We start from the raw sequence: 18901 nt of genomic DNA on the forward strand, positions 1-18901 counted from the left end.
GGTACTGTTAATAGCCCTTCGTCAACGGATCGCAGTACTCGTGTGGGACGGTACAGAATCAGAAGCTGCTTTAGGTACCTTGGGCCATGGTCATGTAGGGCTTTGTAAGTTAGTAATCCAATCTTGAAAACAATTCGCCATCTGACAGGCAGCCAGTGAAGGGAGTAAAGAGTGGGTGTTATGTGGCTGGAACGGGGCTGGTTGGCTAATAGCCTGGCAGCTGCGTTTTGTACCATCTGCAAGTGGTGCAATTCTTTTGCTGGGAGTCCAAGGTAGAGGGCATTGCAGTAGTCTAGGCGTGATGATATAAATGCATGTATGACTTTAGGCAGATCTTCTGAGGGAATTAAGGGCCTCATTCAGAGGTGGTCGGAGGATGCAAGCGGTCGCTCAGAAACTGGGCGGCCACTTGCATCCTGACCGCCCGCTTCTCTTGCGGTCGTTAGGCTGTGGGTTAACACCCACAGCTCTAATGACCGCTCGGGTGATGGTCGCGATGGTCAGAGACCATCGCGACCATCGGGGCTTACGACGAGACCCTAGGGTAGGGTCTCACTTGTCGTAAGCCCCGGAGAGCTTCTGGCTCTGTCAGAGCCGGAAGCTCTCCACTGACATCACTAGTGATGTCAGTGGGGCCTCCCCCAAACGGCAGGCGTTCCCATGGGAACGCCTCCGTTTGGGCTGCCACCCCCCCGGCCCGCCTTCCAAATGGGGCGAGCTGTCAATCAACATCGACAGCTCGCCCCCTTTGGAAAGAGATCCGCTATGACCGGCGCTGTCGGTCGTAGCGGGTCTCACTAATGCGCACGAGGGAGGCGGCTCCCTCGTGCGCATGCGCACTGGCAAAACTTTGAGGCGGCCGTGCGGTCGTAGACCGTACGGCCGCCTCTGAATAAGGTCCTAAGTGCTTGTTTCTGGCAATGTTCCTCAGATGAAAGAATGAGGATTTGATTGTGGCTTATAGCTGATGTTTAAATGTCAAGCCACTATCCAGGACAACACCAAGATTCAGCACATGTTCAGTGTTTTGTAATTCTGATCCCTCAAGTGTAAGTCCTGTTGGTTGGCTATGCTGTAGCCCTGACTTGTGACCTATCATAAGGACCTCTGTTTTATCAGGGTTCAGTCGCAGCCAACTGGCACTCATCCACTCCTGAAGCTCAGCTAGGCAGCATTTAGGGTTGTTATGGTGTCCTTAGTACCTGGAGCAAAGGACAGGTACAGTTGTGTATCATCTGCATAGCAGTGGTACACCAGGCCATGACGTCTGATTATATATATATAGAACCCTGTGGGACACCGCATGGAAGTAGCACTGGTGATGAAGTGTTTACTCCAGAAGAAACTCTCTGTGACCTGCCGGTCAGAAATGATTTGAACCAGCTAAGGACTGTGCCATCCAGTCCACAGAAATTTTTCAGGCGCTCAATTAGAATCCCGTGGTCCACAGTATCAAATGCTGATGAAAGATCCAGAAGGATTAAGATTGAACAATAACCTCTGTAACATACTACAGTCAGGAGCAAGAGAAGTATTGCCAAAATAGTTGTTCAAACAAAAGCGAATTCAAGCCTGAACAAACTGTCTGCAAAATGATGAACCTTTCAAATGAAAAAAGACACGATGTATAACAAATATAAAAATAATAATAATAATAATAATAATAATAATAATAATAATACAACCACTAGAGGTCAGCAAGTAACAATAGTACCGTTAAGTATATACTTAATTGTGGTAAACAGGGTAATGTACATACAAGAAAATATGGACAGGTGGAACGGCGCTAAAGACACATGCTAAACATAAATTATAATGTAAAAGCTATGGTATTCAAAGTAGCAATGACATGAATAAAATACAAATCATGAATGCTCTATGCGAGCTAAATCAGGAAGCATAGATGCTATATATTCTCAACCTCCACATATATTGCAGTAAAACAATTATCACAGAACAGAGGGAGTATCTGTTCAAAAAAGAGTGTCTCACTCCAAGAAATTAATGGTGTCAAAAAAAGGGGTCACATGAATTGCGAATCACTGTTACATGGCAGCCGCTAGTGTGTGTATAGCGGTATGGGTACCAAATGTCAAAATTCCAATGGAAGGCAGGTTGGTGCATTGAGCGACTTTTCACAATCTGCGCATGCATATGAGTTGCAATGCGCGTGTGCGAACCAGTCATCCCGATGGGAAAGTGCTCGCCCGTAGCCCGCAGTTGGGCCGCTATTTTGAGTGACATATGGTGCCGTTTGTGGGTGGTAAAAGGGGAAGGTGCTTGAAAACGGGGGTGTGGATGTGTGAACGCAGGCGTGCCCAACCGTCAGAACGGCATTTAATGGGTGTGCATAATTAGCAAAGTAGCGTCATTACACACGTGACTAGGTTGTATTTTAGCCAGAACTGCTCGCAATGTTGTGGTGGGAAAAGGCTACCACAAGCGCTGCGAGCAGCTCCGATGGCTCTCGATGTTCCCGATTAATCCTACAACTGCCGGAGATGACGTGTGTTGCGAGTGGCAAAGGGGCGTCTTTATACAGGTGCGAGCGCATAGTGCAACCGCTCGCTATTACTTAGTGGGCGGCTTTACGCGACGCAGTGCAAGCACATGATTTAAATAGCAGGCCCCTTTTAGCCAGCGAGAGGCAGCAAATAGCGTCCGGTTCTGAATCAGACCCTTATAGTTCTCTTTATAATTGGAAACTACCCTAGGATCCTCTACTCTGTACGGGCCTATACTTTCCTGCATTGCTCAGGAAGTCCCCGTTCTATCAACCATTCAGAACGGCTATGACTAAATTGCCCACTCATGAAAGGCATGACCTAGACTTTGTATATCCTGTTACTGCATACTACTGAATGGTGTACTCCTAAATACGAATTACAATGGGAAATGGACCTTAGGGCTCGCCTAGTGAAGGACTCCTGGTCCATAATTCGGGAAAAGGTCTCTAAATCGTCTATCTTCACACAAATGAAAGAAAATGCCTAAAAGGTTTATTTTCGTTGGTATATGGTGCCCTCCAGATTAAATGAAATAAATCTCTGCTGGAGGGGCTGTGGAGAGACAGACACCGTCATTCATATCTGGTGGTCGTGCCCAAAGATCGCAGCCTTCTGGGATACTATGGTGCAGTGGCGTAATGTGGGGGGTAGAGCAGGGCACGTGCCCTGGGTGCCGCTGGACCCGGCGGCATAGGGGGGCGTGTTGCCAGCTGCAGTCCAGTGCACATTCGGTCCGTGGCATTACAGATTAAAAACAAACATGCCGGCGGCAGCGGTGTGTTTGTTTTAGCACTGCAGCCAACAAGAGTCAGACAGATTCTTATTAGCTGCTGCACCTAGGGCCGAAGCCGGGCTGGAGCTCACTCATGAGATCCGCCTTCCGACTCCCGCAGTGGATGAAGGAAGAGATGTCATGATGTCTCTCCCATAGCGTCCAGCAGGACAGGAGAAGCAGAGGGCGCAGGAGCGGGGATTCTGGTAAGTATAATATTGTGTGTGTCTTTGTCTCTGCATGTTTATGTTAAAGGCACTGCTACTGGGGGCGATGTATAAAGGGCACTACTGGGGAAAATGTATATTGGGTACTGCAAAGGGGGCACTATATATTGGGCACTACTGGGGGCACTACATAAGGGGCACTGCACAGGGGGCACTATATATTGGGCACTACTGGGGCATTGTATATTGGGCACTGCATGGGGGCACTATATAAGGGGCACTACAACAGGTGGCAATGCATAAGGGGCACTACTACTGGGGACAATGCATAAGGGGCATTAGTGGGGCCACTGCATAATGTGCACTACAACAGGGGACATTTCATAAGGGGCACTACTACTGGGGGCACTGCATAATGTGAACTACAACAGGGGGCATTGCATAGGGGCACTACTACAGGGGGCACTGCATAAGGGGCACTGCTACTGGAGATATTGCATAAGGGGCACTACAGTGGGCATTGAATGAGGGGCACTACTACTAGGGCAATTGCATAAGGGGCACTACTACTGGGGGATTTGCAAAAGGGGCATAACTACTGGCGACATTAAGGTGCATATGGTATGAAAAGGAATGTTCCCAGAATGACGAGAAACGGTGGTGTCATATTGACACGCCCCATTTTTCAGTGACCATGCCCCTTTGTGGCATGTGGCCATGCCCAATTTTCACATAGGGGGGCTCCATTTTTCATATTGCCCTGGGCTCCAAATACCCTAGTTAAGCCACTGCTATGGTGGCCCTACTGAGTAAGGTAACTAATATAGCAATCACTAAGAATCCATGGTACTTCCTTCTTGGCCTCCCCATGGAATCCTTAGACAAATTATCATAAATTAGTTTCCTAGATCCTTAATGCAGCCTAATGCCTTATAACTTCATTAGAAACACCCTGATCCTCCCTCCCTTCAAATGGTTATCAACAAAATGTGGCAAATTGCCGCCACGGAAAAGAGAATAGCTTATCTTCATATTAAGCCACAAAGATATATTAAAATATGGAGCCCTTGGTTCGCCTTAAGGCATTCTCCACCTGTTGGTGCTGCTCCTAGGAATCTTTCAAATCTCTAATTATACCCAATATGTATGGGCCTCACTTGGTGCACATCTTTACAGCTGGTTAGAGCTCTGTCACCACTCCCCGTTTTATACCACGTATTTTTTCCATCCCCGGGCGACTGCCCTCCCCCCCTTTTATCTCCCTCATCCATTTGTTTCCCTTTCTATATTAGCATTCTTCTCTACCTAAATATGCCTTATTTGTTATTCTTAGCGCTTTACATGTTTACTATTGCTCTTGTCATCAGAGGAATACTATATGTCTTTTGCATATTTTTTGCATCTATTTCTCAATGTGTACTATTTTTTGTTTCTCTCCCTCTGTAATGTTGACTCTGTTCTGCTGAAAATTGCAAATAAAAATACATTTAAAAAAAAAAAGAAGCATGCCACCACCAAAGAGAAAATTTCAGTTAACTGATAAAATTGCTTAATGACTTTATGTTTATTAAGAAAAATTAAAGAGAACGACAATGAAACTATGCTATGCTCAATGTGCAGTGCTGTATTTTCAATAGGCCATGGTGGGAGGTCTGACCTCACTGTCCATATTAAATCAAAGAAAAACAAACTTGCAGCACAGACTTCTTTAAGTTCTGGGAAGGTGACCAGTTTTTTACAACTGCCAAAGTGGATAATGGGCTAAATGTAATAGCCTGCGACCCGGCGCTGCTGCTGGAATACATGCGAGTATGCCTGTATTTTTAAAGCAGCAAGCATGTTAAAGGATAAACCAAGCTGTTTTAGCCTCTTAACATGCTTGCTGCTTTAAATAATACGGGTATACTCGCATGTATTCCCGCAGCAGCGCTGGGTCGCAGGCTATTACATTTAGCCCAAAGAGTCATATAAATTGGCTGCATGTGAGGGAACTATGGGCCTGATTCAGACCCGCTTGCGAGCGCTCGCAAGGGGGCGATGGTGGCCCAGTGCGAATGCGCATGACGGAGCCGGCTCCGTTGTGCGCATGCGCGAGACCCGGATAGCGACGGGCAAACAGTCGCTCCGGGTTTCGTACCAAAGGGGGCGTGCTGTCGATGTTAGCGTGCCAGGGGGGCGTGGCTGCCCAGACGGAGGCATTCCCATGGGAGCGCCTACCGTCTGGGGCCGTCTGGGGCCGGCCCCACTGACATCACAAGTGATGTCAGTGGGAGTGCTTTCGGCTCTGTTTGAGCCGAAAGCACTCTAGGGCTTGCGGCAGCGAGACCATACCACAAGGGTCTCGTCGCAAGCCCGATGGTCGCGATGGTCTTGACCATCGCGACCATCTTCCTGGCCGCTCGCTATAGCTGTGGGTGGTCACCCACAGCTATACGAGCGGCCAGGGGGCTGCTCTAAAAATCAAGAAGGACGGCCCTGAATCAGGGCCTATGGCTTTCTATATAATAAGCATAATCACAACGAAAATCAAGAGAGATTGTTGGTAATGTACTGGCACCGTACGCAATGAAAGAAGTTCTTTGTGAACTGGAAGATGGATGATTTGCATCTGTTGTGATAGACAGCTCAAATCATAAGGCCATAAAGTTAGTTCATGTCCCTGTTCACTACTTTGTGCCAGGTCTAGGTATCATGGTGAAAATTATTCATTTTACTAATCTATTCTCATATTGAATGTCTACATATAGTCCATATTGACATTTTGGTTGTCTTAATATTGTACCTGCTGACATTATGGTGTCCGTATTTTTAATGTCTGAATCTTGACTGTTTAAGAAATGTACCTAACCCATGTAGCAGTACTGCTACATTATTGTGCTTGGATTGGATGGATGAGTTGGGGACCTCAGGACACAGTACAGATTAGAGGCTATGGATGGGAGACTAGAATCTGTAAAATAATTCTCCAGGAGGAAGATAACATTGTCTTGAGAAGAGACTGAAATAGGAGTGAGCGGTTTTTGTGTTGTCAAGTCCCTTGACATTTAAGGTTACGATTTAGTTTACCATAGTAAGAGAATATGGGTTGAGTATGGGATCCCAGCGGTTAGGATGCCAACGCATTCAGACAGTCAGAATCCCGACCCAATTAGGTAACTGTCCTAACCCTACCCATAACCCATCTTTCCAGCAACCTAGCCCTAACCCTCCTCCCTAGCAGCTTAACCCTAACCCTCCCCCACAGTCTAGCCCTAACCCCCAATCTCTAAACCTAACTACTATCCCTAAACCTAACACCAAACCAATGTTTCCATTAAAGCTTAATGCCTAATTCTTGACAGAGAAATTGTGAAGCAATTTGTTTAAGAAGCTTTGCTCATACATCCACCTACTGACACTACAATCCGCTATTGATTCTGTTACAATTTTTTTTGCTGGTAAAGAAATAGTCTGACGCCAAATAAAATCTTCATATTTATTATTTTTTAACATTTTTCTTTTTTTTTTGTTAAACAAAGAGTTGTAAATGAGAAGTAGTCAGAGTTGGGATAAAGTATGGGAAGGGAATAGCGCTGACACAGGGCAAAGTCAATATAGTTAAGGAATTGTCCAAGGGCTGCAACATCTCCACATAGAACGATACATTACAGTATCCCGGAGAGCCTGGTCAGTGCAAGACCCTTATCTCCACATTAGAAAGGGTCTATCTGGTCACACAGATGACCCCCCCCAATCTCCTATATGTGAAGCATTGACAGAATGCCCCATGTTCTTAGTCCTAGAGAGGACAGACCACTCCTTACTGTTGAGACTGTAATCCTGAGGTTATCATCCCTCATCCACTGTAAACTTGGGTCCCAATCACTCGCATGATCTCCTTCTGGATTTTGGGGTCCTGAGTGTTAATATTGGCATCCCCCACCTGGCCATCTTCATACCTATGGCAAAACCATGAGTCAACAATTGGTAAGATAAGCAATTACATTAAATAACATGAAAGGAGGCATACACAAACAATATGAAAAGATTGAGAAGTTTGCTTAACATTCAAGGAAAACTAACAGGTATAACTGTGGAAGTATAGTGTAGAGGTAATGATGAGGACTATGAATGATTACGAAGGAGAAAGTTGAGGATTCGCGTCCTGTTTAGGATAAGGGGATGGAAAATTTTACATTTATTTTTTTATGTATTTATTATCATTTAAATCTAAATGTAAGTGAATATTATTATATTATATTTTGTTTAGTCAAAACGCCATTAAATATCCTGTTTTGTATATATTATATATGGAATGTTCTGATTATTATTTAGAGTGATTTAACTAAGATTATGCATGCCCCTAACAGTTTATAGAAGGAGTTAGTAATTCTATCAGATCGGATTTCATCTGAAGACAGCAGGTGTCATTAATTTTCAAATCCTGACAAACGTCTTTCCTTGATTGAAGCAGGTATATAAGGGCTATGTGCCTGACAATGGACACTCTTTGATAAAGCTTCTGGGTGGAGCGAAACGTATCAGAAATTACCTGGTTCAATTGTGACTATCATGCTAATGTCAGCTTTTTGATATTTTTACTCCGGAGACGGTACTTCCAGGTGGGACTTGGCAATGTACTTTGAATTGTTACCTTTTGACGTGCAGAGGCAGGCTAAGAGGTTAACATCCAGCCAAGATTCCTATGGTGCCGCTGAACTGTGATCATTGACCTCATGAGCACGTATCAGTGAAAGTTGGTGCTTTCCTTACCGGCAAGGACTGTGAGTATAATTTGGTCCGAAAGACTCCTTTGGGATCTTACATAGGAATCACAGCCAACGGAGTGTCTTCCAAGTCCCTGATAATATTTGGAGACAAGAGACTATTTCACAGCAGGTGCCCCTAAAGTTTATATCATCTTATTCACGTGTATACACAGAGACTTTGATACAACTTGTTGCAAGTCCATTAATATATCGAGACTGTACCACCAAATGAGTGAATGCAGTAAGGATCGTTACATCTCAAACGGAATTGACCTTACTCTGGGATTTATCATGTTGTAGTGCACATTGGGCCTGATTCAGACCCACTCGCGAGCGCATAGCGCTTGCAAGCGGGTCGATGGCTGGGCAGTGCGCACGTGCGAGCCCTGTCGCGAGTGAGTTTTCACTCGCTGCGGGACTTACTACAAGACAGGGCGGCTGTCGAATGTGATTGACAGCTTGCCCTGTTTTGTAGGCGTGCAGTGGGGGTGGATGGATAAACATAGGCATTCCAGAAGGAACGCCTGCCGTTTGTGGGCGGCCCTACTGACATCACCAGTGATGTCAGTAGTGAACTTCCTGCTCTAATAGAGCAGGAAGTCCACTGGGGCTTGCGGAGGACAAGACCCTACCACAAGGGTCTCATCGCAAGCCCGATGGTTGCGATAATCGTGACCATCGCCAGGCCGCCGGCTAAAGCTGTGGGTGGTCACCCACAGCTTAGCGAGCGGCCTGGAGGCGGGGGGGGGCTAAAAAAAATAATACGCCCTGATTCACAGCGAGCGCTCACAAAGAGCGTCCAGCTCGGCTCTGAAAATCAGTGTCATTGACTTTTAATAGTATTTGTGTCAACACAATTTAGCAGTTCTGACTACATATAATTGATGTCAGTAATTGTTAGACTGCCTTTTACTGTTGTTTGTATATTTACATGTGTAAATGTTATAATATTTGTTTGAATATATAAAATATCTTTATTACATCAATGGCATTTTGAGCTAATTTCTGCCATTATTAGGATTAATGAGCACAACTATATCCTGGTTTTGTTTAGTTTTGTGGCCTTGCATAGATTGGCTTTAGAGAGTATACACAACTCACCTGTTGGTTGCTGCTATTAGAAATATATGCTTTTGCACACCCCAGATTAGTGTTTAAATACATGTTTTAATTGTATTTTGTAGTTTTCTATTTTGTGTAAGTATTGGGCTCCTGTTTTTCAATAATATATTTACATTTATACTGTATATATATTTTGGTTGTGAAGATTCCTTATCATAGCAGAATTTGCATGTTTTAATGAAAGATTGTCTAGGAGGAAAATATATTTGCAATCCACAGGGGAACAAAATTCAGGTGTCAATGTTGAATATTCCAATCCTGACCTGATTAAAGGTTTTTTAAAATTAGAACAGCTATTGATAACTGAGATGAGGCACTGGTGGGGCAGTGTCTCTCTCAGTAAATATATAGCTAATAAACAAATACCCAGAGGTCTGAGGATATTCAAGTCCATATCCATCCAGGAAGACCCTAATCCTATTACAAGTTGGAATCAAATATAAGACAACTGTACATTTCAATTGATTGAACTATTGGTTAAATACAGGGATAACAAAGTTCATGAAGCAGTGGCAAAAATAGACGAAAAGAGCTTTAAGTATAAAGATCTTCCACTATTTAATGAACATGACCAACTTACAAATAAGAATGTGGAACTATTTGAGAAAGAGTTAATAAACTCCAAAAAAAAAAAAAACTAGCACGAGATGATCAGGATTATAAATATGACAAGGTGAGAACATATAGAAAGTCCAGACCTCATCAATCCAATATGTGTTATCCTAGGGAACAAAATGTATGGGTGCAAGCTGGAGCATCCCCACAACAATATGCACACAATAATTATTAGCACAACATACAATTACCAGATATTGGTCTGGGAACAATGGACACAGAGGGAGAATGAAGTCCTACAATTCACCTGGACGTTTTCATAACAGGACTAACATGGGAACAGGGTCCATTCATGAAACATCTTATAGAGGTTCTATGGGGAATTCCCAATTTACAGAACAGTCTCAAAATAGTGAGAAGACTTTTTTAGGAAGGCAATCACTAAAAAAAGTTTGTACATCCGAACCCTTATGCTCCATTATCCATAGTAACCCCCAAGAGAGGTTGCGATTTAGAGGAACTAGAGGGGGGAGAGAGTCAGATAAGAAAACCAAGATTTCAATAAATACAGTTCAAAAATTAAATACTAAGAATGGGATTTTCAATCTCACCGATAAATCTCTATCAGATGCTCAATTAAAACTTTTACAAAAAGGATAACATTTTTTGGCCCTAGTCAAGATCCAACTATGGTCGACCTTTTTTGGAATTGCACCATTTTGTTCGCAACTTATGTAGAAAAAGATATTTTGCAGCCAAGAGATTAAAGGACACTGATGTAGCACCTATATTATTTGATAATACTGATCTAGATGTTTTATCCATTTTGGAGAATTTAAGGGATGAAAATAATACACATGAAGATGACCACGTGGAATGTATTTATGATATTAATAGATTTAACAAAGAGACAAATAGAAGTATTTTCAAAAATCTTTCTATGCGGTCAATCACAAATCCAACATAATTTTGTACTTCTATAAGAAGACTTTAGATGACTTTCAGAGAGTATGCTCTAAAAAAACAGCATGGTCAAATTTATCTAAAAATGAAAAAATAGCACTAAAAGCTGGATAAAGACTTAATTGTGATCAGAAGTGCAGACAAAGGGGGAGGTGTGGTCTGGCGATCTAGGGATTACTATCTAGAAGAAGTTTACAGACAGCTTAATGACCAAGTATTCTATAACAAATTACCTAGTGACCCTACTAAATCATTTCAGGAAGAATTTCTAATACTCACTAAAAGAGCCCTCCGGGGAGATATTATATCCAAAGATGAATTTTATTTTCTTAGTGTACAATTTCCTATCACACCCATTTTTTATCACATTCCTAAAATTCATAAATCACTAATGGCACCTCCTGGGAGACCTATTATTATATCTGGTATAGGGTCCCTCACTTCTAATGTGTCACAATTTATTGATTATTTTTTGCAAAAATATGTTATCACTTTAAAATCTTATATAAAAGAGACACCATGCACTTGCTAAATGTAATTAAGAATAACGAATGGAAGACTAACTATGCTTTTCTGTCACTAGATGTACAAGCTTTGTACACTCACATACCACATGATATAGGAGTGACAGCTGTGGAAAAATATCTTGAACCCGATCTTGAAATTAATTTTGGGTTAAAAAATTTTGTGTTAGATTCCATTATGTTTATTCTTAAGCACAATTATTTTACTTTTGAAAATCAATTTTTTTCTTACAGGTGGTGGGTACGGCGATGGGCACCTGATTTGCTCCGAGTTTTGCCAATTTATATATGGGCATGTTTGAACAGGAATTCATATGGGAGGGCCCTTTCGCAGTGAACCTGGTGTACTATGGTCAGCACATTGATGATTTGCTTGTCATTTGGGATGGGGATGAGCACTGCACTAAATTTTGTTGATTTTTTTTAATTAAAATTCCTTTAATCTTAAATTCACGCATTGTTTTAATCACGTTTCTGTTAATTTTTTGGATGTAACTATCTCCTCAGATGGCTCTAATATATTCACAATTATAAAAAAAAAGAGGTTGATACTAACAATTTTTTACACTTTAGTAGTGGACATTATAAACCTTGGCTACAGAATGTACCCCAAAGTCAATTTAATTGCATTCTACGTAATTGTTGTAATATAGAGACATATAAAAAACAGGCAGATGTCTTGTTTAAAAAATTTTTGGAAAGAGGCTACCCTAGATCTTTGTTACTGTCTGCCTATGAAAAATCTCTGAAACTAGATAGGAATGATCTTTAATTATGAACAAAAATAAAAATAAAATAATTAAACAAGGTAGAAACATGACATATGAAATTACAAAGACTCAAATGTATTTTATTTTCACATAGAACAATAAATCGAGTATTATCAAAAAGACCCTGCTAAATAATTTCAACATACTGCAACAAGATCCCATCTTGAATAGTGCTATAAATCCACAATTAAAAGGTGATTTTTAAGAAGAACAGAAATTTAGCCCCAAGTACTTTGAAATCGATATCCACTGTCGAGATGTCTAAATCGGCATGGATTCCATCTATTCCTAAAGGCTGTTATCGATGTGGTAAAACTAGGTGTTTTACGTGTGGTTATATTAGCAATAGAGTTGGTACCATTGTTTCACATATCAATGGAGATGCATTCCCCATTCAAGAGTTCATCAATTGTGACACAGAATATTGTATATACATACTGCAGTGTCCATGAGGCCTGCAGTATGTTGGGAGAACTATAAGGAAATTGAAATCTAGGTTCAGGGAACACAGGTTAAACATAATGAAAAAATATCAACTACACAGTGTTTCCTTGCATTTTTTGAAATGTCACAATGAAGATCCTTCGGGCTTACAAATTGTAGGGGCTCAGGATATATCATCTACCAAGAGGGGAGGGAATCGATATAGAACATTGTGTGCAAAAGAGGCCCTATGGCTCTTCAAGCTACAGACATTGTTTCCTTTAGGGCTCAATGACAATATAGATTTTGAGTCGTTAACCTATTTGTAGGGGTAACATCTGGTTGTTTTCCACATGTTCATCATCAAATCTCAGTGGAAACATGAGGGGAACATATCTATATTCATTGATTGAATATTTGTCACTGGTTATATGATAGATTGTAGTTTTTAATTTTGTAATCACTGTTTTGCAATTTCCATCCGTTAGGTCTCCATATAGACCATCCAGAATTGGATTGCATTAGATTAAGGGGATCTTCACCTTGTAATGTTCCATTACATAGATATGTTATCTTTATGGGTTATAATATTTGGAGACAAGAGACTATTTCACAGCAGGTGCCCCTAAAGTTTATATAATCTTATTCACGTGTAGAATTAGGGAATTTGTTAACCTATAAACTCATACCATGCTCATAGGGAGACCATGGAAGCCGTCCATTGCAGTGTTTGTAGATTACATGATGCAAATAAGCCTTTAACTGCATCTGTCAAAATTCACTAACTGAATCAGCAGTAAGCAAATAAGTTGTGTGTATGAACCTCATTTCCCACAAAGGCAAATTTTATATACATATTTTGTTGTGCTGCATCCAGTAGTTAGTTTGTTAACTTTCATGTTACAAATTTTTAAATGTTTGATTGGCTACAAGTAGATCTAGCCCTCTGATTGTTCTAAGGAGAGATGTATCAAACCTTGGAGAGAGAGAAAGTGGAGAAGTTGCACAAAGCAACCAATCAGCTTCATGTCATTTATCTACCACACTCTATAAACTGACAGAAGCTGATTGGTTGCTTTGGGCAACTACTCCAAGGTTTGATACATCTGCCCCAGGTTGTGATTGTCAGAAAGCCCAATCCTGAGACATGACTAGAGAAATACAAAAAAAATGCTTTTCAAAAGGGACCAGGGCATTGTTGGCATAACCATATCAACAACCCGGGGACACAGGACCTGATTCAGACCCGGACGCTAAGCTGCGCTCGCTTGCCTCAAAAAGGGGCCGGGTATTCTAATAGCACGACCGTGCGGCAAGGCATAAGGATGCCCTCTATGTCTTAGCGAGCGGCGGCTGTGTGATCGCAAAATAGTGTAATGCCGCCCCCTTGCCGCCCGCAGCTAACGTCACCTCCAGGAAGTGTTTAAAACCATCGAGAGCCATCTGAAGCACTCGCAGTGCTTGTGGGAGCTCTACCCTACCGCAAGCAATGTGAGTACTTCAAGTAAAATGACACTTGCTGCCTCATGACGCACCTTTACTAATTATGGACGCCCATTAAATGCCGTTTTGACGGTCAGACATGCCTGCGTTCGCAGCACCACTCCTCCGTTCACAAGCACCTACCACCCACAAATGGCACTGTCACTCAAAGTAGCGTCCAGTCTGTGTACTACGAGAGCTCGATTCCCGATTGCAGAAACTGGCTTGCGCACGCACATTGCGAATTATACGCATGCGCAGATGGGCAAATATCGGTCAGTGCAAGCGACTGCAACTTAGCAAGCAGGTCTGAATGAGCTCCACAGTCACTTCTCTTAGTTAATTGAAGATTTCTTATAGAAACTCCATTTGTGCATATTTCTCCTTGCAAATGGATACTAGGAAAGACCACCAGAAACATAATGTGATGTGTAGTTGTATCATATTTGCCAACTCTCCCTGATTGTCAGGGAGACTCCCTGAAGAGTCCAGCAATCTCCCTGACTCCCTGAAGAGTCCTGCAATCTCCCTGAATGCACCTTACTCCCATTATGTAGATGTTATATAAAATAAAAAAACAGATATGTTTACATTCAAATAGGATCATTAGTATAATTTCCCTGCATTAGTTATAAGGCGCAATGATCACTATGGCTACATGCATTTTCTGAAAAGTATCAGTGTGTTTTCATCAGCAAGCAGATCCCAAGGGGCATACACAGGAGACGATGTCTTTGAACGATATGAACGATAACGCTCAACTATATATCGTTCATATTGTTCAGTGTGTATGCGCTCCCGCTGGATGATAACAATATCTTTGGTCATCCGTACATGCAGGCCAATTTTGGGTTAAAGCCCAGCCCTCTGTCACTGGCTGGGCTTCCCCCAGCTCTCTCCCGTCACTGAATGAATGCCACACGCATGCATGCGGCAGCCATTCACACTCCAGGGGTACGGCACTGCCTCACAGCTGTGGCGGTGGGGGTCCCCAACCTCCCGATTTGACTACCCACGGGCTATTTTGAGATTTTGGGGAGGTGTGCGTCCTCTATGGATGGCGCCCCTGTGCGACCGCACTGGTCGAACACCCCTAGAGCCGGCCCTGCTAACAGCTTTTGGGCTCATTTACGTTTGTATGTAAGTCAGTGATATGGCACTCCTCTCAGATGTAACACTACACATCCACTTTACCGCCGCACTCATAAGTGTTGTTTTCACAATCTCCCTGAAATGCTTTTTCAAAAGAAGGCAAGTATGAGTTGTATAAATTAGACTTGCTGAAGTTAGTACTCACACAAAAAAGAAACGTGTGCAGACGTGGTCAGACACTGGGCACACCCAAATATTCCCATGCTTCTGTAGATCCTTTGATGTTATTACTACGAATAAACACAGATTTTATTATTATTATCTTTTATTTATATGGTGCCACAAGGGGTTCGCAGCTCCTTACAAAGTACACAAATAGAAACAGTTTGAACAAAACAAGAACAAGTGACTTACAGTACAGAACATTTCAGGACATGGACATTTTATAATCAGTGCTGCATCAGCAGTCATAATACTCAAATAAGCAGGAGGGCGGCAGAACACAAGGGATAGATACCGTTCTAGGCAGTGGGGATGAGAGGATGGTAGGGAAGAAAAGGCACATGAAGGAAGAGGGCCCTGCTTCTGAGAACTTAGTCTAGAGATTTTATGGTTAGTAGATGTTATAAAAATGGTGATCTATAAAAAGATTTACATCTGGCGCCAGAATACCCAGCAGTGCTTCATAATTGGGAAAAAACAAGATTGAATATTAGCTAACATACAAGAGTTGAATTTTTTTTTAAGTCTGACTGTGTAATGTGAGCAGACACAGGTCTCTTCACACACCTGTAACATTATAGAAAATGTTTAAGCAAAGGGCTTGTAGCCTTATTGTAGCCCCTCACTCAGGGCAACCCACGTGCTTGTACACAGTCATGTCAAAGCATTGTCTACCTAAAGCAGGGTACACACTCTACCAACCCAGCAGTGGCAGCCAGCTGACTTATTGACCGGTTTGGTAAACATACACACTTACCAATCAAATGCTCAATATGTCTAACCAGACATAACAACTGGGTGGGCATTTACATGTGCCCACTCAATTGTGATGTCATTGTCGGCTCAGTGGGACGGTTGCCCAGACACACCAGTAGGTGCGCATGATATATCTGCAAGATGCATCACATCTGCCGTGCTGCATGGTTGATGCGATATAGACTATGTAGACAAAAGTGATTGGACACCCCTGTGCAAGAGAAATACATACCATTGCACATGAGTTCCAAATGGCCATTAATGTGGCGGTTTCGACAAGAACACTTTGTAGGGAGGCCCCTGCACTTGCAGTTCTATGGAAACCACAAATGTTTTTATCAGGACGACAATGCCACCTGTCATGTTTCCAAGTTGACGCTGGACTGGTATACAGAAAATTTGGTAACTTAAATGGACTGACCATATCTTAACCCCACTGAGAACCTCTGGGACGAATTGGAGTGATGGGTGTGTTCTAGGCCGACTTGACCTTCTTCAGTGTCACAGTTGGTCACTGTACATAAGATGGAATGGCAACTCATACCGCCTGCTGTTGTGCAGGAACTAGTTGAGAGTTTGCCAAGAAGGGTGTCTGCAGTAATCACTGCACGTGGTGGACCTACAGACGTCAATAAAGTCTTGCTGATCTATTTGCTGTCAGTGCCCAATTACTTTTGTCTACATAGTGTATTTATGAACGAAGTCATTCACAGGTATATCATGTGTACACAGCTGCAGATGCACTGAACGATATATAGTTAGTCGTCTGTACTGAATATATATTGTACAGTGTGTACCCAGTCTTAGACCCACACTCTTATTAAACCAAGGTTCCCAAAATATTGTAATTTGACATTAATAAAGTCGAGGGAGGATGGGGGAAATGGGTCTGTGTCACTACTGTGTGTGGTGTGGCAGTTTAGTTACAGTATTCTTCCAAATGCATATTTCCGTGCACCTCAATCTGCATACTGACTCCCGCTCAGGGGCGTATCTATAATGGGTTCAGGGTGTGCGGTGCACACGGGCCCCTAGGTCCAGGGGGTCCACATCGCACACCCTGCACCCATATTGTATTTATACTTACCTGTCCGTTGTCTGCAGAGCAGGACTCTGGAGACAACGGACAGGTAAAAACCTATGTGGCCGTTTCAAAGCAATCTTTTTTTGTTAGTTTGTTTTTTAATAATTGGCAAGATGTTGAACAGCGGGGAAATAATACCGTCTGGACAGAACTGTATAAGTGGCATTCTAAAAAAAATTTATATCTAGAATGGTAATGGTAGCATTCAAAATCGTTTTCTACTGTAAAAGTCTGTTCTCTCTCTCAAACCTTCACAAAGGATGGGATAGAAGCTGTAAGACTGAAGAAGCCGTTGTGGGTTACATTACTGCGTACTTCATGGGCTATTGTCATCAAGGTGCAATGTCGCGTGGTAATTCTACATGGTGCTATCTTGGGGAAGTTCATGAAAAGGTGGGGAACTCACCCTAAACCCACAACATTTATTTGAGGTTCGTAAGCACTTAACAAGTGAATGGTTTTCAAAACGGTCACAGAAATTGTAAACTTTTCTAATAAATTACTGAGGTAAATAATACCTATTTAAAGCATATGTAATAATATCTTTTGCAAAATTACCCCCAGTGGGGTCTGGCGCCACCCTGTAGGTGTGTTTAGAAGCACTATTATTCCGTCCAATCCTTTAGCATTTTTTAGTTCATTTTTAAATAATCCCTGTAACAATTGATCCCCCCATAGCATCCTCCTTCCCCTATAATGTTATGACATTATCCCCCCATCCCTGTGGCATATTCATGTAGATTTTATTTCCCCATAGTATAACACCTCCGACACCCGAGTGGCCATAAATCTCTAGTTGATGAGGACTCCTCCACCCCAATGACTATAGATCACCTCCCTCCCCTACAGTGCTCTCCCCCCATATATGCAGAACAGGGTGCAATGAAGCACGTGTGAGGCAGGTCAGAGGGGATAGATCAGTCCCTTCTGAGCAGCAAGCAGCACTCAGAGACATGGGCGTAACCAGGGCTATTTTTCTGGAAAAATAGGTTCAGGAACTGTGGGTGGAGCTACTGGGACTGGAGCTATAGAAAAACAATATTATATTATATAAATATATATATATTATATATAGTGTTTAGAAAAGAAGCCACTCAAAAGGGACATTAAAATAAAACTTATCTTATGGATAATACATTTTGGCCCAGGACATTATGTCATACTTAATGAGAGTTCCTGCTGAAAAATAGCACTGGGTGTAACTACAATAGGTGCAAGGCGTGCAGCTGCTATGGGGTCCAGAGTCCATCTTCCTTGTCAAAGTTACATGTGTTATATACATTTTTCACCATTGGGGAGCCCCTTTCAAACTTTTGCTATGGGGCCACCATATACCTAGTTGCGCCCCTGCTCGGAGAGACTGATGATTATACATCAGCCTGCTCTGAGTGTGCCCTGCAGCAATCGGCGATCCAGTGCCTAGAGAAGGGAACTTCAGTGCCCCTCCAAAAATGTGTCAAATGGCTAATTTTTACCTTTTACCAGTGGAAATATAGATATCAAGGGGTTTTCACCAAATTAAAGCCTCTGGATTATTTTGGGTTACATACAAAAAATCTGTAATGTGATTTTTAATTGCTATTAAGCATGTTTCAAGTATATTGGGAAAAAAACACCTCCAACTGCAATTTCAAAACCTAATATTCCATGTCTATCATTGCCGTGTATATAATGGGTGCAGGGTGTACCCATATAATTATACTTACTTCTATGG

General features: G+C 42.3%; 1 protein-coding gene across 2 annotated transcripts in view; it reads right to left on the bottom strand.

The window, feature by feature from the left end:
* Positions 1 to 6919: 6919 nt before the first annotated feature.
* The window catches only part of PARP6 (poly(ADP-ribose) polymerase family member 6), a 100704-nt gene continuing 88722 nt past the window's right edge, over positions 6920 to 18901 (bottom strand). For both annotated transcript variants that reach the window (XM_088446359.1, XM_088446351.1), the window contains exons 22-23: positions 15331 to 15415; positions 6920 to 7384 (exon numbers count right to left, since the gene is read on the bottom strand). In XM_088446359.1, coding sequence (XP_088302485.1) covers positions 7282 to 7384; positions 15331 to 15415 — 188 coding nt within the window. In that variant the 3' untranslated portion in view covers positions 6920 to 7281. The remainder of the gene's footprint in view (positions 7385 to 15330; positions 15416 to 18901) is intronic.

The sequence above is a fragment of the Taudactylus pleione genome, unplaced genomic scaffold (genome assembly GCF_031769625.1).
Source record: "Taudactylus pleione unplaced genomic scaffold, aTauple2 ptg000019l, whole genome shotgun sequence".
NCBI lineage: Eukaryota > Metazoa > Chordata > Amphibia > Anura > Myobatrachidae > Taudactylus > Taudactylus pleione.